The sequence below is a fragment of the Pomacea canaliculata genome, linkage group LG1, assembly GCF_003073045.1.
Source record: "Pomacea canaliculata isolate SZHN2017 linkage group LG1, ASM307304v1, whole genome shotgun sequence".
Lineage (NCBI taxonomy): Eukaryota > Metazoa > Mollusca > Gastropoda > Architaenioglossa > Ampullariidae > Pomacea > Pomacea canaliculata.
The window spans coordinates 23,412,698-23,437,778 of record NC_037590.1 but is presented as its reverse complement, the minus strand read 5'-3'; the positions used below and the strand labels follow the sequence as shown (position 1 = coordinate 23,437,778).

Below are 25,081 nucleotides of genomic sequence, written 5' to 3'. Positions count from 1 at the left end.
GTGCAAACAACCGTTGATGAGGTGTTGTGTGGCAGAAGTGTGAGAGCAAGTGTTTAGTTGCAACTGATGGCCAGAAGAGACTGTTTGGCTTTGCTGTGCTGTAAACCTAATATTACAGTTAACTGATAAAGATAGAACGCAAGCCATTGTACAGAGGAAATATTTATTTGTAAGGTGCGTCCGATATAATCCTTTGTGGAAACAAAAAGGGAATCCCACCCGCTCGTTCTTTATCACCCTATTTCTTTTTCAGGAATGTCGTCATTGAGGATTTAAAAGAAGGATATATTGATGAAACATGTACAAAGTTTGCCACGAATTAACTAAACAAACGAGCAGATGGCAGTGCCAGTGGTTTGTAGCAAACGTACCGTAGCAATAGTTCTGTGAAGTTGCTTTCTTATTATTTGACACATTGACAAATGCGGATCTCAGTGGTCAGGTCCTTGTCGTTTCATGATTTATTTCACCTCCTTCTCTCACCCACACACACTGTGTGCGTTCGTGCGTGTTCGGTGGATGGAGAGATACAGAGAGCGCCGATTTATCATTGCTGTAACCGTCAGTGCTGACAGTGACAGTCATTGTGGCACTGTCACACCACCTCCACCCTCTGGTACGGAGAAGGCAGGCGGCCCACAGGTGATGGCTTCAACACAAAGACTGTCTTTGACACTTCGCTAAATGCCTATTTCTAAGTGGACAAATATGGGCGAACATTTGGCTCAGTTTGGATAAGTTTCTACACGACGATTGTATAAAACTTTGGTTAACCTTGTTCGCGCACTTGTTCTTGTCTGGTTAAGAAGTGCTCTAAGCCCTATTCCTACGCACCAAGTGGGTCAAGTTATGAAGCCACATGTCCGTTTGCTGAACATCGCTCAAATGTTTAACAATGTTTTTTAATATAATTTATAGAAAATAATTTAAATTCGAAAGAGAATGTGCGTGGGAGTGTTTACACTTAAAATTCGATCAACGGTGAGCAAATCAGCTACAGAAATAAAGGGGGATATGGTTTCTCACGCCAGCACTGTTTGGTCAGCCAGCGTGACCAAAATGAGAAAATAGCAGGATGCCGAGGAACAAACAACTTGTCAGTGAAGCAAGTGTTAGAAGCCTCAGTCAGAGAGCGGTCCTGGCGGGTTACTGTTACTGCCCTGAGTTCATCGGGCACGCTGATGCATGTGTTTAAAGGTAATATAGCCTTAGTTGCTGAGTCTTCTTTGCATGGAGGTAGGTCAGGTTGGACGTCTTGCGTCAGGGACCTCTCGCTGGGGCCACGAGAGTCGAAGTTTGAAACAGGCGAGTCGATATGGTCACGTGCTACCGCGACAGCCCGCAGTGCAGTCTGGGCGTGAACCACAAGGGCCCGCGGCCCGTCAGGAGGAGGGCCTGGTGCCGGGGAGACGATTGCATCGGACGGTTTAACGGCCACATAAAAATGTGGAGGGTTGCGAGTCAGAAGGTCGTGGAAGTGATCTAGTTCTCGCTTCGTGACGGACCCCCAAGTCGATAGAAAACGAGCCTGACTCGCTCCGGGGTTAATGAAGCGGCGAGCAACACTGTTTTCACGTTTCGGTCATGGGGATCAGATCGGTGGGGAGGGGGAAAATGGAGGACTGGGAGGAGGAAGATAGCGGTGATCACGACTTACGTGCCGTAGTTATGGCTTCCCCCGAGCAGGGTTAGTGCCGGCCCTCGCTACACATCTTCGCGTCTGTTTGTTAGATGGAAGAGCAGTGTACCGGCAACTGGAGAGCATGTTCCCCCTTCCCTGTCGAAACACACATACACGCGCGCCCCTTACCACCACTCACGTGCCCCGCAAGCGTGGAATTGGTGTCGCGGCTAAACCGTGGAAGTCAAAAAAATATGATTGGCGCGCGCTTGCGCATCCTTGCGCCATGTTCTTAGGTTGTTGATGGATGCTGCAGTGATTCTGTTGCAGCAGGCGGTATGTTGTCAGCCATCGATAGGTGCTGGGCAGCGGCCTGTGACGTCGGCAAGCAGTCGGCCGTGACGGTGAATGCACAAAAACCAAGTCTTCCTGCCAGCGAGAGTTGGAAGGTTTTCACAGAGTTTAGTTTGTCGCACAACGCAGGACTAGTGCGTCAGCAGTGTGGCAGTTAACAAATAAATAGGTGGCTTTTGTGTTTGAAGACCACAGAGATACAAACGTATTATTCCTCCTCCTCCCGCCAACGTAGCTACGTCAGCAAGTGATACACGCGTTCGTGCTCGTGTGTGATTGCGTGTGTGTGTGAGAGAGTGTAAAAGCTTCGGTTGGTGGAAGGTGGTCGCGTAATTGATATCTGACATTTTTATTGCGCCCTCCACTATTCTCCACACATGGAATTCAGTCCTGGGAATTATTCCTTTCTTGGCATGTTACTTTAAGTGCCAGCACTGAAACAAATCATAAATCACGTACGCCCTTTTCAAGCGATTTTTTTTTTAAAGGGAAGGCTAGACATAGACACCACTCTCCCGAAGCCAGAGCAATGGCAGGGCCTGGGGACGAGATGCGAGCAAGCCAGTGGTTTACCAAGAACGTATGACAGCGTGTATAATCAGGCGGTTAGCGACTTTTCACCACGTAGACAGCTAAAAATACTGTGTTAATCTGCGTTCCGTTCATGGATGTCCTTATAGTTTTTGTAGCTCAGGAATCACAGCAGGCTGGCAATTTGTTTGCATTAAGAAAATGTGCAGAGAATTCAAATGAAAAAAAGTTCCTTTACTAAGATGAAAGAGAGGAGGATGTTGCCAATGGCGCCATCGAGAAGACAAACAGCAACATTTGACTGGAAAAGGGGGGGGGGGCTTTAACAAGAGGATATTTTTCTTCTTTTTAAATTGTGAAGTGTGTGATTGTCATGAAATAAAAGGCGTTTTCAGGCTACATGCGTGATAGCATGAACACGGTAATGGAGACCACGTGCGCAGGTAAGTAAATGGACAGACCCACCGTAATGATGACAAAAACACTGACGACGAAGACTAAATGATGGAGGTGATGATGAGTGGGAAAGGAGTGGAGAGGGGGGGGACAGCCTGGGAGATTGTAGGAAAGTGTCGTGCTGGGTGAGCGCTGTGTTTGACGGGAAATGGGGCGATGGCGTGCCTGTTAAACGATTTGTCTCATTATCTAGAGGGCAGCCGCGATCTGCAGGGCGGGCAGGGGTGGCACGTGACAAGCGCGCTATACCTGTCTAATCTTGGCCAATTTGTCTGCAGGCCCAGCTACCCCAGCAACCGCACCACCCCTATCACACCTCGCCTTGACTTCACCTCAGAATGCGGTCCAAGGCAAACCGTGCTGGCCTTCACACCCCCAGACCCCTCGCCACCCCTATCTTGCACTAGGGAGCGGCAAAGAGCGTGCACGCGATCTCCCATAAAAAAACCGTTTGAGTTTTTTCCCCCCTCAGGTTAAAAACACTTGTGGAATATGTGCAAAGCAATTTCGCTTCCAACAAGAGAATTTCTCTTTAGGTGCTGTCTTAGGGGTCTCCGATTTCGAGGATCTGCTTACTGCTGTTCATGACATCGGACAGAAGCGTGGGGACAACCCGTTAAATAAGAGTCTCTAGACAAGCACCACTGTTTGGCCCACCTGAATGACAGTCGGGTCCTTTTCCTAGTGCTCTCTTGTGCCTTTGTATGAAGTTTCTGTCCACAGAATAAATGCAGGGTTGTATTGAGATTTTAGCTTCTGTCCACCTAATGAATGCAGTGTGACACTGAGGTTAGTTTTTGTCAACAGCTTTTGTTGATTTGTCCACAAAGATCGAAGCTGCAGTTGTTTTTTTTTTTCTTTCTCTTTCAACATGATGGAGTTTGCTGTATATGTCTGCTGAAAGCAAATGGCCACTACTCTGTCAGTGTACGGCAGGTTGGCTGCCATGCGTGCGCGCATCACAAAGGCAGGCGCCTTTAGCCTCGATCCGAGAACTTGACCTTTGACTTGCCAGAGCAGGAAGGTCGTTATCCACACGTGCTAGGTGTAAACGTACCACGTGCACGGCCGTCTCCTGGTAACGCTTGTCATTGTCGTCTGCTGCTCACTCCAGTTTGCACAAACTGGTTTGGACACCTCTCCCACTCACAAGCACTCCATCCTCGGTCACAAAGCCTCCGCCCCTAGAGCACGTTTATACCACAGCCTCCATCTCATCAGGGGCTGTGTCTGTACCACACAGCCTCCATTACTACAGCACATAGGGTATCCACCATACGTCCAGCCTCCCGCCATGTTCCATCAATATACCTACTCCTAAACCCCACCCTTTCTATCTAATTAGCAGCATTACAACAAAACACGGGTACACGCATTTTATGAACACGAAGCTCCAATTATAATTTTCTTCTGCATCATGCAAGAAGCGAACCGTGATTTCCTTGTTGTGCACAAATAATGGCAAAGGTAATGGATTCTGACAATGGAAATAACTTTTTGTCAGAAATGAGGGATTCCTGTCTGACTACACAGTCCCAGTCTAAACGCAAGGGGGTTAAATATGTGAGCAGGCCTGTTTTATTTTGACTCGTCAAGATGACAAGGACAAGATGACAATGGTCTTCCATCGAATAGAGTTTTCCAGGACCATCCGATGACTTATTTTTACTTCTGAAAACATGCGGTCCTCCCCCCCCCCGCACCCATGACAACGTCCTTTGTTGGTCAGCAGGGTGCTGGGGCTGCGGCCATCGCCACCAAAGTGTTCCCATGCACTGGGCGGCGAAAGCTGTGACAGGGACATATCTGATGTGCCCATACACAGGTCAAACAGGTGCTACAGTTGCTGATCTTGTGGTGGGGGTGACAACCTAGCTACCACTCCCACCCCTCCATACACCGCTTGCTTGGCCAGCAGTTGATGCGCGAGTGGCGTGCGGCGTGGGAAGCTGCGGTGCGGCGCCGGGGGCTTACACAACACCAGTCGCACTCACTTGTGTCTGTGGCCGCAGTCAGGCGGCAGTAAAGGTATTGGGAGAATCCTTTTGCAGGTCTTTGGGCGCACTTGAGGCGAAAATAATAGATTAGGTAGGCAAGCTCCTTGCACCAGGTAGGGCCGGCCAGCGAACAGCACGTAACAGCCAATGTGGAGTCGACAGTAAATTGCAGGCAGCAACAAAAGCCATTGATTTCTGGTCTTAAACGCGGAGAAGCAGAAAAAAAGATTTACTTTACGGCGGCTGTGTATTAGGGCCTTGTCCACACGCTCAACTTGAGTGGAGCAACACCAGAGAAAGACAACTACATTTTAAAATGAGGCTTTACTGAGTAGCTTTATTGCATTCATTCTGACATGTCTAAGCCAGGTGATGCTGCGGTGCCCCAAAATCACCCTCCATAAAACTGCGGCAGTTTCTGGACACAACATGCCGAGGTTCATGTTAGCAACTACCGCAACGAAAGACATTCGCAAGGGAAACCCGATTATTTAGCTAAAATTGCTGTTGTCAAAACCACACAGTTCCGCTAATTTCCTTGCCGAAACTAAAAATGTAATTGAATGCCAAAACTTCGCCGTGCCTTGGAGCAGTCGTTGGCAGCAGTGGCATGCGTGTATGAGGAGCATGTTTGTGTTTCACAGATGAAACATGGCTTGGCTGCCGGCCTAGTGTGGGTTTTGTAATCACCTGTTGTATCCATGCATCTGACATGCCACTTCTTCCAAAGGTCGTCGTTCTGGTTGGACACGCTTGCTTGGTCACCTTTGTGCTATTGTGTGAAATACTGCTGCCACCCTGACTGTAACTGTCTGGGCTGTTATTAAGTAGCAACAGACTAATCATCGTTTTACAGAGATAAGCCGATAAATACCTTCCTAAAATCTGATAATCGCAAGAGGGTAGTTTTTTGTTCTTTCTCACCACCCATGGTGGGGTTACTTGCGCCACACCTTGCCTAGGAACAATGGGTAGGAAAATGGACGACTGCACGAATGTGAATTAGTGGTGACTTGCGTGAATGTGAATTAGAGGTGACTTGCGTCAACTGCAAGGGTCATAACCTCAAACCCAGCCCTATACACACATAATGGTGTTCCAGCAACGTCCGGCGAGGTGATTATGAGTTTTAATTGGAAATCTGTCACTGTAGTAACTGAATTTAGTTTTGTGTGACCCTTTTCCTCGCTTATTGGTCTCAGAAGATGGCTTGAAAATTAAAAGTAATCTGAAGGATTGGTGGCGCTGTGCAGGACGCATGCTAGTGGAAGAAGAGATCTTTATTGATTGGACTGTAACACCTGCTTTACAACCCTGCTTTACGACACAAAAACACACACGCAAAGCGCAAAATGAAGTTTTTAGTTTTGCAATCAGGATGGAATCAGCGTCAGCACAGGAGGAAAGACACCGTTTGACAGGTCAACGGTTTTGTGGCGTCCTATTGCTGTGGGAGGAAAAACCTCGGAACTGAGTTCCCTACGCATTCTTCTTCCTTCCCCCGCCCTTACAAACTTTTTTTCGGTGTGGTTGGGGGAGGCTATGACGATGCCACCCTCCATCTTCTGCGACATGGCTGGATGCATGTCCCACGCAGTTCTTAAGGAGAGAGCAAGAGGGCCGATTGCTAGGTGGACGTGCGTGCGTGTGTGTATGAGAGAGAGAGGGAGGGAGAAAGGGAAATGAGGGAATTAAGACGGCCAGCTGGACTGCGCACTGAGACCTGTCGAGTGTTTTGGCATCTTGCGTGGCGAGAGACCTGCCGATGGAGAGTCTCGCCTCTTGTACTGCTTCCCTTTTGTCTTTAGAGAGCGGATATAGAATTGCGGTTAGTCTGATTATTCAGCGACCATCCCGCCACCCCACCGTCCCACCCCTTTTTTCTTCTCTCGTGCTTTCGCTGAGCCGTTCCGCGGAGGTAATCCCGCATCGGCCGCCTCATAAATACGGGCGATCCATTTTGATGCATTATCGCCCCTTTTGGAAGGTTCTGAGCCAGTGATCTTCCAAACCTGGCCGCCCATAAAATTCCATTTACGTGTTGCTGAGCTGGGGGGCAAGACACAGCTTGGACGGGAGGAAGAAAATTCATTTAGAGCCCAAATCCCAACGTCTGGAACGGGTCAGATGCAATCCAGTTGAGTCGACTTTGGCAAGCGTTTGGTAAATTAATTTAATGTGTGTTTCCTGCTGATGCCCAGATGCACGCATCCATGGTCCGGAAGAGTGCTGCGATTTTATAAGCACGGAGAACAAAAGAAAAGCAAGATGAAAGATGGAAAACAATTTAAACGCTAGTGGCGTCAACTTCAGAGCAATTAAGCATGATCGGTTTGGTTTTAAAAGGATGTACGATTGGACAGCATAGTGAGACATCCTAAACTTTGTGGCCGATTTGGCAGCGTGGGGAAAGTGCTCTCCTCCTGTTCCCGATTGGGCCCCATTGTGAAGGCATCCACAGTGTGCAGCGCTCCTCCACTCCAGTAACCCGACGCCGTTTGAAGACATGCAGAAGAGATTGCAGCAGGATGAGAATACAATGCCCTCCTGTTTTGATGGTAAAAAAGATAAAGACTCGCACACACTACTGCCCGCTCACCATATGCGATAGGCTCTCCTTCCACCCTCTACCGTCTTTATCTCCCCCTGATAAAGTTAGGCACCCATTTTTTTTTTTTCTGGAGTACCTCCTAGAGGACTCAAGCAGGCTTCGAATCTTCGGCCATCCGATTTCACGAACCAGGAGCTACTAGGGAGTCAGTGAGTTTGTTTCCTAACATGGGATATTTTTTTTTCAATGCCTGTGTGATCGTATCCCATAAGTCAAATTTATATTTGCGTGCGTGCGCGTGCGGTGGGTCGGTCGATTATATTACCCTTGTGTGTGCGTGTGTGCAAGGGGGCTGAGCAAGTGAGCACGCAGGAATGAATAAAGTGGAATAATTGGCAAGAATCGCCGAGTTGGGAGCCCGGGGGTTTGACAAGGAGTATTGTATGGCAGCAGTTAACTGCGTCGGGCTACAAGCGTTACATAAAAGAGTCCTCGATGGCCGCGATATTAGCTTGAACTGCGATCATGCTCGACATTTATTAACAACCATAATAAACGACTGGTGTAATTGCTGTCCCGGGGGCCACGTGACAGGGAAACCGCGCGCCGACAGTCACGAGGCGAGCAAACAAGCACCGCCGCCCAGTGCCTCCCTTCCCTACAGGGCGGGGTCAGGGGTCAGCGCATGTAACGGCCCAGCTCAGTGGCGCGGTGCGGCCGCTTGCGTCACAAAACAACTAACGGCAGGTCAAATATCGACCCCGGCTTCCGTTTGCGTGTTAAAGGTCACACATGAACACGCAAAGCTCAAACCGTTGCAGACGACCGATTGCACTTGATGATTACGGGGCCTGCTGCAATATTTTACAGTTTTAGGGACCCGAAAAAAGAGGGGCTCGTAAACGGGTTTTTTTTTCCTTTATGAGATGAGGGGGACAGGGGTGTAGGGAGGGGATGGGCCAGGTTATATATTGTGATTGAAACTAACCAGCCATTTTAATGAGCCGATGGTACAGGGCTGGGGTATGCTGCGACTCACTGCCCTTGTGGAGGGGCAGACCCAGGCAAAGCCGTCAATACATTATCCGCCGCTATAAACGTGGACCCGTAATGCCGGGTAGCACCATCATCCCAACGTGCTGTTGTACGCACGCTGGAAAAGAAAGGCCTCCTGGGTTAGTAGAGCGACGACATGAGACACCATAAGACTGTCTGAACTCATCGATTTGTCATCAGGAAGAGAGCCCCAGCCCTCGCTTTTTGCATCCTTCACGGACGGACACAGACACAGACGCGCTTGCGCACGCACAGTTACAAGCCGTTTGTAGCGACCTGTCTGTCGGCCGTTGGTGTTGTGTCCAGTCGCCATGAATATAGAACACTCGGTGTTCCACAGCGGACTGTCAGCTCCACAGTACAGTCGCCATCGGTTATTCCAACAACTCTCTTCACTGGTCTGCCTAGCTTGTCTTCTGAAGGTATGGGTAGGGAGGAACTGAGGGGTGGGATGGTGGGGGAGAGTCGCTTGTCGCTCAGCTGTCGAAGAGTGTAAAATGGAAGTTTATCACTGCCGAGAACTGTAAGAGAGGATGTTTCTCACAGTCAGACAGAGAACTGGAAGAGATGTTGTTTATCACGGTCAGGGGAAAAACCGTCAGAGATGTTTATCACAGTCAGTTACAAAACTAGGGAACCGTAAAGCGGCGGACACACGAGAAGCAAAAAGCGCGAAACTTTTCCGAAGCAACCCTGCTTTTCCTGCTTGCCGTGTGACCACCACTACAAGCTATCCCCAAAGCGGCTTCGTAAGCCTGCTTGGCTTTAGCTTGCGGCCTGCTTCGCGCTTTAGAACCTGTCCTACTTTTCCACGCGTTTCCACATGGCTGTGAAAGCAACAGGGCCTCTGGCGAACCTCAGCAAGGACCAGACGGTTCATTTGATCGAATTAATTAACTCCCATAGCGAGCTATAGGACTCGAGACGGCCTAAATATAGGCACAAACAATTTAAGACCGAAACAGCGTTCGTGTGTGTGACCAGTGGTCCCCCTCAAGCCGGCTTATCAAGCAGCCCGCTAGCGGGCTCGGAAAAGCGCTGCTTCGAAAGCCAAGCTTGCGAAGCCGCTTTTTGCTTCTCGTGTGTCCGCACCTTAAGAGATCATGGTCAGACCGAGAACTGTACGGACCGGTTGTTATTTTGTTATTACGGTCTGGCTAGAGACAGTAATCGCTCATATAATAGGAAGCTTACAGACGTGCTGTAATGGAGCAGTAAAAAAGTTTATGTTGTATGGATTCTGATGGCTGTCCGAGGGCGCAACGGACAAGTGGTTTGGAGCAGCCAGGGAAAGTCGGACATCTGCCCTGTGCCCTGAACTTGTTCACACCGAGACTTTGATGTCGATGGTTGTGAGGTCTGGTGAGCGCGGTCAAGTCCTTTAACACAGAGGGAAGTGTACAGGGAGAATGGCACTAACGAAGTTCAGTCAAAACACCAGCTTTGCGGATGAGATGTCGCAGACGGAGCGAATTAACAGGAGTGAATCCGACCGCCAAGCCTCTAGGATACATTTTTGGAGGGTCACATGATGTCTCCAAGTGTCAGCTTGACTTCATCAGGAGAGGTGTGTCGGACGCAGATCCCCAATGGAGGGTTCACACTGTCTTGTGGAAGACGACAAATCGCCTTTGGGGGCCAATCAGCTGTATGAAGTCTGCGCAAGGGCTGCAGCAGTTGCTGATAGAGACAAAAACCTACTTTCTCTCTTCACAGTCTGTTCAAAGGTCAGACGGACTTAGGAATGGGGAGATGAATTCTAGAAAGGGTGCATCCGGAACTTGCAGTTAACAGCCGAACATACCTGAGATTATTCTGTAACAACTGTAAGCGGTAAATCGCACGCCATCACCATAGTGACGTTCGTCAGTAATATTTTAAAGGATTATTAAGGTTCAAAATTTATTTAAATGATTGGGTGAAGCTCGGTGTTGTCTGACAATGCAATACATGGGTGGGTGGACTAGAACTGCGTTAGGCAACAAAGCAAGAAGCTACCTTGAGGTGTCGTGTATATAAACAACAACGCTATTAATTTCCTGATAAAAAACAACAATCTCAAAATGTATATACCATAAATAGAAAAAAAAAAACTATACATGTGGTCTCCTGATGCTGGAACAGTCTGGACGCACACACATAACAAATAACAAATGTAACATTAATATTGGCATGCTACTAACACTAGACAACAGTGTGAACAATCACCCAGTTGGCTTTTTGGGTGACATCAGGCTACTTTCCCATTTCCCCCAGTAGATAGCATTCAACACAGCTACCAGAGTTGTAAATAGCACCTCAGGCTACCTGTCAGGTGGCGTGGAGTGGCTGAGCACACACTCACCTCTCCCCCTACCTGGCTACTAAATAAGATTGTTTTATTTGCTGGGGGATTGGAGAAGTGGGGTGGGGGTTGGAATAGCTGCTTAGCACTTTGAAAGCCGTGCAAAATTCATGAGAAGGGAAAGCCTCACAAGAGAACCGCCTGTACGGGAAGTTGTTGGTCCGTGCATTCGGCAATCGACTGAAGTGTAGTTTTGTGGTACGGCCATTGTTTCTCCAGCTCTCTGTGTGAGGAATTTGTAATTGCGATCGAGCGAGCAGGCTTTTCTTTTTTTTTTTTTTTTAATTGTAGCTTGAGATCGAGTGATCAGACTTAGCAAGGTAATCCCTGTAGAGAGCACTTCTCTTGTCGAGGGGCTTGATAGGGGCTGAATGGTATTACGCGTGTAGAGCGCGTTAAACCTACTTGACTCTGTGCACGTGCGAGCGCGCGAGTTTGTGTGTGTGTGGGTAGGGAGGAGGGAAAAAAGCAGTGAGTTATCGGTGTTTTAGTAAATGAAAGATTTTTCTAACAAAAAGATTTCTCGGTCGAAGGAATCATTTTCTGGTTTTGTTCTTCGCGTTTCCATATTCACAGGAAGCTGTAAGGTGTTGTGTGTTAACCTCTTTGCGTCTTGTTGAGAATACTTTTACCACAAAAAATCTTTTGCTTGTATTTAATGTCAGCTGTAACCTCCGTTCGTGTTTTTATGACTAAAAAGTCAGAATTGTAAACTTTTTTTTTTTGAGCATTTGAAAGTCACATAAACAACAAAGAGGCCGGTGGTAATGTAATGATGGTTAATCTCGAGGAAATTGCAGTAGCGACCCTTGAAGAATGAAAGATAAACACACAAGGAAGGATGGCAGTCCTCTGGTGAACAGAGAGAAGTGAGGCGGATTCAGCCTACAGAAAGTGGCGGCCACAAGGGAGGGACGTCAGTGTATCCCAGAAGGCCGCCGGCACCATTTCAAGTGGAGAGTACGGTTTTAGACAAGTCGCGATCTGGGAGGCCAGAGGCGAAAACCTCGGCGCGGCATTGATTCCTGCGTCTGCAGCATCGTTAGGACTTGTCATCGAGCGATAATCCCTTCCGCCTAAACCTCACCTGACGTGATGTCGTCACAGCCCCGACTGGTGAATGTCTGGCTCACGATTTAGGTGCCTGCATATTGTGTTGTTGTTGTTGTTGTTGTTGTTGTTGTTGTTGTTGTTAAGTTTTTCTGTTGTCATTCTTTCTCAATTGGTCAAACACATTCTCTCTTCTGGATCTCTCCCAGTCTGTCAGATGGCGGCTAGCAGCGGCTAGCGCCTGTTACCAATACAGTGAAGGTTGGCTGTCCTGCGTTCAGCTTTCGTCTCGGGCACATTATTCTTTCTCCGCATGTGGCATCTGTGGCAGGATTGGGCTGCCTTGCCGTGATATAGCCTTAGTTGCTGGCTGGCCGTAAAACACCAGTTCCCCTCCCCCTTCCAGTCTGTCAGACACTGTCATACTTTCCCTTTTGAATCCATTGAATCTTGCTCTGTGTTTCGATCTTCCTCATTCAGTCAGATATTTCATCAAATTTAAAGTCTACCAGACCTTACTTAGTCTGTCAGGTATATATATATTCTCTCCTTCGTTGGCAGTAGTGCTTACCTTGTTGCTGCCCTCTCGCGGAGTGCAGAAGACGCATCTCTGACACGCGGCTGCAGTTACAGTGAGTAGAGCTCACTGCCCGTGGGCTTCATTCACAAATGCAATCACACTAACCACAACCGACCATCCCACATTTACCTTCTCCCACCAACTCCGCCCTTGCGTGGCCCCGGGGCTGAGAAGGGTGGCAACAAACGACCGGCTGTGTGACGTCACGTGTTAACAACACAGATGAGCTGCGCTTGCCTTGTGGCACGGGGAGGACCTGCGCTCCGCAGCAGCACCAGCAGGTAGCCGCTAATTCACCTGCATGCTGCAGCTGATGGTGGAAATTGGCTGGCGGCGATTGCAGTGTTTTAGAGCGATCGGTGCGTCGTAAAAAGATGAGGAGGGCATGGCGGACATAAAAACCACCCAACCGTCACAGGCGGCAACCCGCCGACCGGCACCCACCCGCCTCTACCCGTCAAAAGTAAAAAACCTGGCTGACGTGCCTGTCTGCGGGCAAAGTGATATGTGTGCCACGTTTGATGACCTGCTGTCCACTCTTTTTTACCTTGACCGGTATTGCGCGTGCATTGATCCGGTGCATGCCTGCACGCATGCGCAGTTGACGTAATTTAAAACCTGTTGTGGAAGGCAACCGAGTGTCCTCTTGACCAGCTTGTGAACCGCGGTAACAGGAAGCCACATTTCTTGTGTCATTGTGAGACAAAGAAGATGGCATTTTAAAATAAGTTGAAAAGTGCATTGTCGGCATCATCGTGCTGTCGTTTTACGTAGTCATTATCGGCCAAGCGATTAAAGTGGTTTATCGTACCAAAGACACTGTCCTTGTCTGTTGGTTTATCTTCTCTCACCCGCGAGGGCATGTTACTTGCATTGCGTGACCTTTACCCTTTTCTCTCTGACAATGTCTTTAAATAGGAAACCTCGCAAACACACACAAAAACAAGGAATGTAATAATTGCAAAGCGTGTCTAATTGCGCTTTCTGCTTTTAAAAACCTTTAGTGTTAATGTGGAATTCGAGATTTGAATTGTTGTGCAACAGACGTAACGTTGTCGGTCTGCGGCCTCGCAACGTTTGACGTAGTGGACAGCAGGCGGCGCTACTCCTGACGTTTTCTGCACGTCATCCTGATGAAAGGACAGATCACTCTCAAAGACCTTCGTCGGCGACAGACGCGTTGTTGCTTGACGGGATTTATCGACGACGATATTTTTAGACGACAGTTCATTGGGAGGAGAAAGCGCTTCAGATAACGACGCATGTTAACATGTAAACAATGTTATGTTATCGTTCTGTTAAGCTTCCAAGCATGCAAACACCGACTACAAAGGGAAGGGACAATGTGGGGTAGGTGCCACCGTGGGTGTCCATTGTCCACTCCCAGGTCAGTCTGGGACGTGTACACGATCGTGGACAGCAGTGTAGCGGTTACTGGTGTTCAAAGCCCGGTCGACAAAGAGCCGATACTCCAGGGCTTGAGCCAAACATTTAATTATATTTTTGTCAGTGTGGTGTAATTAAGCCTTGCTCCAAACGGTCCAGCCGACTTCCTATGATTAATGTTATGTTTATTCCCTTTTGTAACACTCATACAGACTGCAACGACCATCTAGGCGAGAAAGAAAACAAACACAAACGGTGTGTGTGAGAGTGACTAGGGACTGGTGTGCGAGACTGGTTTGCACGCTTGGGTTGAGGCCATTAGAGCAGAAAACGAAGAAACAATCAGGCTTACATCTTCAGGCGGCAAAGTTCATGAAGCGCCGGCAAACAGTGCGCATGAATTATTCGCTCGGCTTATTTATCATGACGGACGCCGACACAGACACACAGAGGAAAAGGAAATGAGAACAATTCCGAAGAAAATCGGTTATTCGTTTGGGGTCCGGATTTATCCCGGTCTGGCGATGTAACGAAGTGGAAGTCCGAAGTGACTACAACCAATCACGGCAAAAAACCCAAATAAACTTTGCACGCGCAAGCACACATGCTTTCACTCACCCACGTGCATGCTGCTAACGAGCATGCGAATAGTCGTGTGCACACCAACGTGCAAATAGATTTCATCTAAAATATTCTTGCAGGCTTCTTTTTATTTTATTTTATTTTATTTATTTTTTTGAGGAGGGGAGAGAAATTTTGCTTGTGAATGCAAATAGAACAGAACAAGCGGGAAAAGCTCTTTAATATAAAAGCTGTAAGATGTTCTTTAATGTAATTTTTTAACATCCACTTTTTTTAAATTCCTGCATTAAACAGCACTTCTTTTCTGAGTGAGCCCCGGGAAACATTTCGCTGACCCTGTGTGGTCGACTGCGTTGTCAAGATCAGCGAGCGTGTAGCTGCGGGCTGTTCACACGAACCGTAGGTCAGTCCAACGATTGCTGGAGCTGTTGCCATCAGCGTGTCGACAGAATGATATGTAAACCGTACACTTTCAGCTTATGAGATGGTCAATGTCGAAATACTGGCAGAAGAGTGCTAATGTGTGTGTGTGGTCTTCAAAATGGCGGAGATAGGGAGAGGACACCGCAAAGGGGCTAGAATTTTTGTTTCATGCTCTTTATAGAAATTGTTTGCCTGTGTTATATTTGCAGGGACCAACAATAAATATTCTGTCACAGGAAAGAAATAACTATGATCGCTGGTCACAGAAGGATTCGAGAACAATAATAACTAGGCATTCTCCTGTAATGACTGGGCTACAGTCGTTATCCGAGAAAGCGACCGGAAGTAGGGGGAGGGAGAGAGAGAGAAAGAGTGTAGAACTACATGACTGTGTATGTGTTAGAGATGGGGATGAATTCCGTGGCCGCCGTATCAAGCTTCGACTTACAGACATTGTGGACTGTAGGGTCCAGACGAAACCAGAACCTTTATCGCTGCCAGACAGAACGTATCTTCTATTGATCACAGACTAATCTTTGGAGGAGAGGCCACGGCAAACTCCTGGAGGAGAAGCTCAACACAAGTTCAATTATAGATGACAAAATGGTGACCGAAAAAAAGGAGGACGGAACAAAAGGAAAGAAAGCAAAACCAAAAAGAAACTTGATCCACCTTCTTTTGTCGCTTGGAGATCAATTTCTCTCTTTTTTTAATTTTTTGTTTTTACCTTTTGCTAGATTACCTCCTGAGCTTCATTATTCCTGCAATAGTCTCTATTTAACGCCTATGGTTTGTGTTGGAGGTTGCCATTGCGTCTGAATGATATTTGATCCTGGTGTTATCCACTCACAATCATCAGTAATAAATAAGATAGTAGCCCTGTACCAGCGTGCCATCTTCACTAGCATTTTGTTAATGTTGGCTGCAAACAGGTGGACAGGAGGAAATACTGACCACACACTGCTTGTGTAGGAACAACGAACAACCTACGGACACGCCTGCAAACGAACTGCCTGAAGGTGGTCTTCGTCACATCAGTTGCATCTAGGTGAATTGAGAACTTTATCACGCAGCAGCTTCCGCCTTTGCCTCGCATCCGGTTAAGAAAAGCAATTTGGTTTTTAATCTTTCGTTTTTTTTATTTCTCTCAGTTATTTTGAGGCCCTGCAAGTAGCCGGCGCCTGTGAGTCCGCGCGATTTAGCAGTCTGACACGTTTTTAAAGTGAGGAAGGCTGTTTGCCGTTAACTAACGCACGTCAAGTGTAATACCGCTCATCGTCAGGCACAAATCGATGAGAACACAGTTTCGGGGGGAGACAGAGGTCATGGTTTCTGTGAAGTGGCTAAGAGTCATGCCTTTTTTTTTTTTTTTTTGCTGGGAGAAGCGTCTACAAACATCGAGTTGACAGGAGTAGGAATTGTTCTCGACTCTACAGATCGAAAATATTTTCTTTTCCTAACAATTTTTATATATATAGAGGCACATAACCAACAAGCAGCATATCCTTTGCATATTGCTGGCATGGCGTAAAGCTCCACCAACCAACCATCTTTTTATAAAGGAGTCCACATAGTGTCCTCATTTTTCTGCTTTAATGTGGTGAAAGTTATAGATATCCCTGGTGTGTGTTTAAAAATATTGCTGCTATTTATTTGATCGAACCGCCATTTTTTAAAGTTACCCGACTTCCTGTGGACGTGTCACACATGGCAAGGGGAGATAATTATTGAGAAATGATGGCCGTACTCCCCCATCCACCCACTCACCCACTTCTTTTTTTTACCCCTTCTTCTTCACGCGCAAGCAAAAAAACATTGGTACGTGTTTGACAGTTTTTCTTCCTGCACATTTTATCAGCTCGATATTGAAGCCTTACTCAGAGTCCAGAGTTATCGACCGTGAGCGGTGGGGGAAAGGGGAGAGAGGGGTAGCAGCGGCCAGTGTCTCCCGTCTCGAGGGTCTGGTTGTATTTCTGTTGACTCGTGCTTGTTGACGCTGGTGTACTTCCGCAACGCAGTCGGTCGGTATCGACCTCTCCGAGCAAAAGGATCCACGATGACCGGGGTGGATTTTTACACGGGGGTTAGCTCTCGCGCCTCGGGGGTGAGCGGGTGAACCTGCAGCGCCGCCTTGGCCGCGCCTGTGGCAACTATCGGCCGGCTCGTCGCACGCGATTACCAAGGCTCGCCCCTTGTCTGACTCGCCCAGGCTTTTACCTGGCTTACCTGAATCATCGAACCGCAGGCCTCCTCTTTTTTGTCATCGATCTGTCCACATCGTTTGTGCTAGAGACTGCGGCCTTCATTGTCTTTTCTTTTCTGTCTTTTTCTTTCTTTCTCTCTCTCTTTTCATTTCTTTTGCAAGAGAACGACAACACTTGCCTTGTTTAATGCTATTCATCCCCCACGACGTCGGTGCCGCAGGCAGTTTATTGGCGGCTCTGTCCCTTCCATTCGGGTAGCCGTGACATGGAGGGTGCGATGCATTTTAACTTGACGTTTCAAGAAACGATTTCCAGCTGCAACTAAGGCTTTTGTTCTGTGAAACTGGACCACGTTTCTGCCAGGGTTCTCGATTGATTTGTTAAAAAAAAAAAACTTTCAAAGGTGTTCCTAGATAACACGTTTCCAGTGAATGCCAACGTGGTGCATTAGGCCTTGCTGGCGTTCTTAATGTTGTCAGAGTTCTTCAAGACTTTAAATATACAAGGACAATGGGCAAGTCTTCCTAGAGCTCCTAAGTTTTCTCAATTATTTCACAGTGTTTTAGAGCGCTGTGAGAGGACCCTCGGAAACTTAGAAGTGGTAGCATGGTTCGAATGGCTTTCAGTCCCATCTTTAGTAGAGCGGATCTAGTGACTGAAGCCACGTGTACATTTTCTCATTTTTAGCCAAATATCACTATTTTCCATAACTAAAGCTAAAACATGGCCTCATGTTTTAAAACTCTTGACGGTTGTAGTGGCGGCGGATTTATGCTTATAGTAAGTTCTTGCTTTTTTTTTTTCTTAGCCTAGCTGCAGGGTACACGTGTTGTCGCTGTATCAGCCAGATTTTCCATGTAGACACACTGTCACACTTGCAGAAGTTCTGCCAGCAAAGGAAATGACTTTCAGATTTGTCGCAAACGTTTCGACGAGGCTGCACCACCTATATTGCAATGCAGGCAATTAGAAAACTGTGAATCTCAGATCATTTTTTAGCTGTCCTGTTGGCACCTTTTGACTCCAGGAATGTTTTATTGATTACATTTGATTACTTGTCCAGATGAATGTTTTACTGCAGTTTGGCGAACAACTGCGGCAAAACGCGAATTGAAGACTTCAGGTTCCTGCTTTATTTTCTGTTGCTCTCTTTCCTCTTGTCCAGTCTCTTGGCAGTAGCTCACAATTTGATCGCTGTGCTCTCCTTCTCTCTTCCTTCGTCTTTTGCAAAAGAAGGGGGGGGGGGCAAAAGCAGGGCAAAGCGAACAGGACAATTTAAATTCAAATTACATGCAATGGCAGCAGGCCTACTCTCACCCCCTGATCCGCAGTAAAGACCCTGGTAGCGAAAGAGGAGATGGGGCAAAATCAATCCGCGAGCGAAGTGTTGGCTGTCTGCTAGCATAGATCGTCTTCTTCGAAAAACTTTTTCGCAGAAATTACTCTTTTTGGGCCAGCCTCAGAGAATGGAAACATGCCAGAGGTGCGCTCGCTATTTGACTAAGGTGCGCAGATGGGCAAAAATCGGGACCAAATTTGCGCGGGGCTGTAGCGGAATGGAGGGAGGCAGGGAGGGCGAGAGATATTGGAGTGGGGGGGATCGCAGCCAAAGAAAAAGGAAACGTATTTTTGCTATTGATCACAGGGTCCGGAGTTTTACAGGCGCAAGCGGCGTAATGTTGGCGCGTGAGAGCATTCTGTGATGGCCAGTGGAAAGTGTAAAAATCTATCGGTGAGAGATAATAGCCAGCATGTAATAGGCGCATGTGCTATTAATTCCTTTTTGCTCTGAAGGGCTACGTGTAATTTTTTTAAAAAAATGTATCGTATTTTATTGTATTGTGTGCGTGGGGCTCTTTTAGTGGGTGAGGGTCTCCCTTACAAGGCTGGCAACTGCGCCTAATGCAATATCCCGAGTGCGCGCAAAGACAAGAACACGAGCGGTGTGCCGACGACGACGCCTACCACCGTTTTTGCAGCCTAAATAACGAATTAGGGTGTGTCGTCGGCCTTGCTTTTGCTTTTGTAAGGAACTAGTAAATCTTTGATTTGTTGCGAGAACTGCTGAAGATGAAGTTCGATTTTTCCATATTTTTTTTTTTTGTTTTGTCTCTCTCTCTCCTCTTCTGCATTGAGTGTTAAATCATAGATGGCTGACGTGATTAGCTGAAAGATACCTTATGCCGCAAAGCTAACGAACAAGAGACTGTTTATTCTTTGCTTTAGCCCTGGGCGAGGAGAACGTTTTATTGTTTTGTTTTGGGGTTTCTTTGCTTCAGTTGTAGTTTATGTACATATTTTTTCTTTCTTTTATTGAATGGATTATGCAGAAGTGGCTATGGTTTGTAGTTGTTACAGTGGAGTACATTTTTGCGCGATCTTGACTCCAGCCGATATTTGGTAAATCGGTCAGTCAAAGGATGTAGACACGGGTAATGAATTAGTGGGTGCTGAAGCCTTCCAAATAACTTCCCAAACGAACCTATTGCCACCCCTACCACTTGCCACCTTCCCGCCCCTTACGGACCGTTGACAGCTCCCTTTTAGTTTTTGCTGACATTTTTCTTGTAAAATGTCTGTCAAACTAGCGTCATATGGGCTGGCGGGTAGGAATGTCCTTACAGATAACCGTGTATTGTTTTTAATTTTTGGCAGAATTTCGGCATTATGATGTATTATCATAAATTAAGCAAATTAAAGTTGTGCTGCGCCACCCACACAGGTGCGAGGGGTTAATCGCCACCGGACTATGTTGGTATATAATTAAGTAAAAGCGATTCCTCGGCTCAACCTAAATGGAGTTGTCGGAAACTGTCAGGCAGTTGAAACCGGGTGTTGTGTAATCAGCACCGAACTTGATGACGCTGAGGTCATCATGATCTATCAAACATGAAACATGATTTACTTTCTCTCTCTCTTTTTGAACCGTGATTTTCATTCATTCTTTCTTTTGGGACATCAGAACGTGAATAATCTCACGACAGGCCTGCTCCTCAGACCCTCTTGTCATCCATCCCCCCCCCACTTTACACACATAAACGATTCCACTCCCCCAGTCCGCATGCTTCCCTCGGCTTGCCGTTTTCTCCCCTGATACATGTAATTGATTTTGGCTCCTTTTCAACCCACGTTTCCAGTGCAGAATGGCTAGGACAGCGTGTGTTTGGGCGGTAATCTGGGAGACGGAAGAAGGCAGCAATTTCACAATGTGGGGTTATTAGGGGAGCTGGACTAGCATGCGTTTGGCCAACAAGACTCGGGGAGGGCGGCACGCACCGTCACTCCCTTTCTCATCCCTTCCCTTCATGTGTCCCTCCCTTCTACCTTTCTGATGCGCTCGTGGTCCTTGAGTTAGGAGAATTACTTTACAGATAAATAAATGAAAAAGGAAGACCACTGACAAAAACTTTGCCCTCTTGTATTAATTACAGATTGAAAAGACTTAATCTCAGGTCGCGCGTTGGTGTGTTTCAGTTGCTTCATTGACTAACAGCGATGTTGTTGCCTTTGTCGGTGTTTGGACTTAATAATTCTTGAGAGAGTTTTAAAGGGATATTATTCGTACAAGGTGGGTAGGGGTTAGCAGTGGGACCGGACACGAATTGCTAATCCCTGTGTACCCAAAATGTTTCATCTGCAGCCTGAATGAATGTCCACACTCCATGTGCCTACTGTTTGTGTGATGATGGCTTTGGTAAGAACACCGTCCCGCTGTCGGTGAACAGGCTTCTTTGTAAGAGCTGGCCCACTGGACCTCGGTGTAGTGCGATGAGTTGACCGTTTATTGTGGCAACATTCTTGGCAGACAGAAGAGAACACGGCCGACGTTGGTGGTCTGTGGTCGTCGCATGTTTAGAAAGCAGAACAAACACCGATACCCCGGCAGAGGAAAGGTCATGGACAAGTAAATCTCGCGAGACCTGTGGGAACTTTCCACTGCGAGTTTCTAGCGAGACTTTGATAGAAGACCTGGCTGGCTGGAAAATGTGGACCTGCGTGGCATAGCATGCAATGTTGCCGGAGTGCCGGCCTAGCATCACGAGAGAGATGACGGCATGACGGCAGTTATTACAGCAGGAAAGAGGGAGAGGGGAAGAAACAGGCGAAACGAGAAAAAGAACTTGTGGGCTTTTAAGTTGCACCCTTAGGAAAATCGGCAAAAATACGAAAACACCGTGGCAGTCAATCGGACGCAAAGGCTTGGCATTGATTGGAAAAGACTGGGATAAGGGTAGGAAGGAGGCGGGGGCGATCCAATGTTGTTTTCATGCAGCATCTGTGTGCAGAACGCCATTGTGAGTGCCACAGACAGGACCTTGTCCACACTCTCCACTGTCTCAGTCTACACGTGGATGTCTTGTGCTTGACTAGTCACGCCGCTCAGCTTTTGTCAGCAGAACACAGGAGGTGGCTTTTCTTGCTCCCGGCAGTCCCAGGTCTTTGGGGGAAGGAAAGGGATTTAGGATTACTCACTTCGGGTGTACTTATTTAGAATGTTTTAGCTATGCTTGCCTGTAGGCAGTCTGGTTATTGTCACTTAAATAAAGAGATTGAGGGTCAACAACCGCAGGGAATAGTTGTAGTAGACTTGCAAAGACAACCACCGCTTGTTGTGTCATTCCTTTAGTCACGTGCTACTGCGAAACATTGTGCACCTTTCCAAGGGAGGGGCGGTCCGGTGACGCAAGGGTTAGCGCCTGTCACCAGTCCCTGCCGTGAACGTATTGTGAGTTACATCGACCAGTTGCCAAAAATGTACGCACAGGTGCATATAAGTTAATATTAGCTTGATATCTGATGCAAACAAACATGTTGTTGTGTGTTATAACTTTATTATCAACATTTGATAGCACGTGATCACAAAAGATCAGCTGTCATGTCCGGTTGAATACAACATGTCTTACGCCATGACACTCCTGCGTTTGTCAGACTCTCGACGCCAGATCGTCTTCTGCCCTCGTCGGCAGCATTTCTTCACGTGACTTGGGAGCTCTCTTCGTATCATTGACGTGTTTACCGCAATGGCAAACCCTTGTAGGTGCAACCGTCTGTTTCATAAGAAAAGCACGAGAGATTGAGGCTGAAACCTGTAGCTGAAAGAGGCGAGGAGGCAAACACCGCGAGTCGGCCCATGGAAGAGATTCATTTGGAAGATGACGCGCAGCTGCATGCGGAACTAAAGTGGACTTCCTGATATAGTATAGATCGCGACCTTTGCTGGCCAGGGCTAGTTTGGTGGGTAGGGAGGGCCAGCCCCCACACCTCACCCCTAGACAGGCCTGGGCCCACGGCGTGGTTACCCTGACTCTGGAGGCTAATGCCTCATCGATTATCAAAGGCTTTGTCTCGGGAGACCATGTAGTTGCATGCTCCGAGCACAGACTGCCAGCGATAGCACCGGGGTGGGCAAGGGATGGGTGGACGTGGGGATCAGGACGGGTCTGGGTCCCTTCAACTAGTTGTAGCAACTACACCGCCATAGTTTGGCGCTGTTTTTTGAACAAGGGAAGCATCATAACTTGCTTCTGTTTCTGAGCAATTATTGTAGGATAGTTTGGTGCCGCATTTGAACAAATGCACCGTGATAGTCAAGCTTAGATCATGCAATGGCACAAAGCAGAAGTCAACTTTAGCAACTTACTACGCGTGCGGACGTATTTATGGTGCACTGATCCTCTATTAAGAGTTGCTTCCCTTGTAGTCAGGGGTTTGACCCCCCCGACCGAACCTGATGCATAATTCACGACTGAGCGAAAGTGTTGGATACTGTCAGTGTCTGCTGGCCGCGGCATGTACGGTCAGGCGCGTGATGTTTTGTTTTCCCCGCAATCAATCACCGTTCGATCTTTCTGGCAGTGTGCCCGGGCAGTAGGACAGCCAATCATAAACGTCAAAGGGCACAGGACCGAGCGTCTTCAGAGGGCGAAACGGATCGCTAACCGAGAACAGTAACAGACTTCATTTCTTAGTGACTTTACGAGCGAGAAACTGCTTAAGTGGAAATATTTACACAGATTGTTCAAACTTTGAACATGTTACCTAACTGGAACTTTTATTAGATGTTAGGTTTACAGCGAAACGTACGTGTGAATGGAAATCAAAGGAGTTGTGAACAAGTAGCTACTTTTGCGGAAGTGTTCAGATAGATTGTTCAAACTTTAACCTGTCTTGCTGGAGGTTGTGTCGGTTAATGATAGCCGTTTACAAGCTATCGAATAGCACAAGACAAACTCGAGCGCCTGGCTTCTCCCTCTCCTTACTGCTGTCTCCTGATTTTCAGTTCTGTGCCGCAGTTTTTTCCACGTCCATCTCCTACTTTCTTAAGTCAAAATTAAACTACAGAATTTTATGAGACAGGCACCCACATTCATTAATGTAATTGTCTTGTCTGCCATCTCTTCATTCTTCTTTCCTTTTCTTCTACACTATTGTGATTTACTGGTAACTCCAAGCATACGCACTCTCTCACACACACACAATCTTAAATTTACGGCCGAAAAAACGACCCCACAACGATTTCTTTGAACGCTGGAAAAGGAAGACGCCAGACAAGGGGAAATTGAGTGAGCAGGATCAGAAAGGAAACTAAATGCTGCCCTGTTTCCTCCAAGAGACGTAAGTCATTTGCAAGCAGACATTCGGGGAGGACAGGCTAGAGCCACCCAGCTCTTTGGTTTATCGGACAGCCTATTGTTTCAGTCCCTGCTCCAGACTGCCTGCAAGTCGCCCTGGAGACAAACTCTGCATTAGCCGCGCCCTGGAGGCTACGATGAGGTGTGAGCGCCGCTATTAATGAAATCCCAGCTGAGACGTCTGCTTTCTAGGAATGGCTGCCCACGCAGGTGCCTTGTCCTCATGGACAATTGGCTGCTACTTCTTCCAATACCCTCCCCATCGGCTACTGTACACACACACACTGCTACTGGCAATGTCTGTAAACTTGTGAAACAAGTCTTTAAAGAATGGTCCAAGCTAGCAAAACAGAGTGTTGGTGTCTGCTATTGGAGTATCGCCCCGATACGTCACTGGGAACATCATTGTTGCTTGTGTATCGAGTCAGCATTTGTACATCGTTGTACCCTAACGGGAAGCAGTGCTGCAGTTATTACTGATAAACACTGACTTTATTTATTTCAGTTATTTTTCTCGGACCTACTCCCGCATAATTTTTTTTTTTTTTTTAAAGAGAGAGATTGTCACAATTCGTGTTTATCTTTTTCATTTTGTAACGAGCGTTTTACTTTGAAGTAACTATAATTGCACTGCTGTTTTATTCTTAATATTTTTCTGTGGACTTTGTATTGCTCTTGAGTAACAATTGGTGGCAATAGAGCATTTGACAGGTACGATTTCGAGGAGGTTTAGGGAGAAAGATGCTTCTTTTGTATTGTGCGGCCAGTACTGTGGGTGTACGTATATTTTAGTAAGATATTACAACATTGTGTATTAAATATTTCAGGAAAACTATTTTAGATGTTTAATATTTTTGCTATCTTTCATGAATTTCTTAGTATTTTATTGATATTTTGTTAGACTTTGTGACCTTTTTGATTCTAAGCCGATTCAACAATCGTTTTAAACATTGATATTTTGCTTTTTGCCTAAGGAGCTTTCTTTCTTTACCTTACAGAGGTTTAAGGGCTTGAGTTAGCGTGCACACACACACACTCTCACTCTCTCTCTCACTCTCACACACACACACATTTATACACATACATGTACTCCCAGGCTCATTCGTTTTGCACGATTTCACGTTTTCTGACGATGACGATAGCGATGATAATGATGGAGTTCTTTTGCTCAAAGTCACGTGGATTTCAACTATGCTATTGATAGCAAACACATTTTGTTTTTCAGAAGAAATATGGACCCTGTATTTGAAGACATGTCTGCAGTTGTTGGCCCTTCCAGCTAAGTCTAAACGAAGAGAAAAGGTAAGTTCAACT

The 25,081-nt window shown here is 47.0% G+C and overlaps 1 protein-coding gene across 3 annotated transcripts in view; it reads left to right on the top strand.

The window, feature by feature from the left end:
• The window catches only part of LOC112556153 (U3 small nucleolar RNA-associated protein 6 homolog), an 83,863-nt gene that overhangs the window by 49,412 nt on the left and 9,370 nt on the right, over positions 1-25,081 (top strand). For all 3 annotated transcript variants that reach the window (XM_025224893.1, XM_025224903.1, XM_025224882.1), the window contains one exon: positions 24,993-25,069. In XM_025224893.1, coding sequence (XP_025080678.1) covers positions 24,993-25,069 — 77 coding nt within the window. The remainder of the gene's footprint in view (positions 1-24,992; positions 25,070-25,081) is intronic.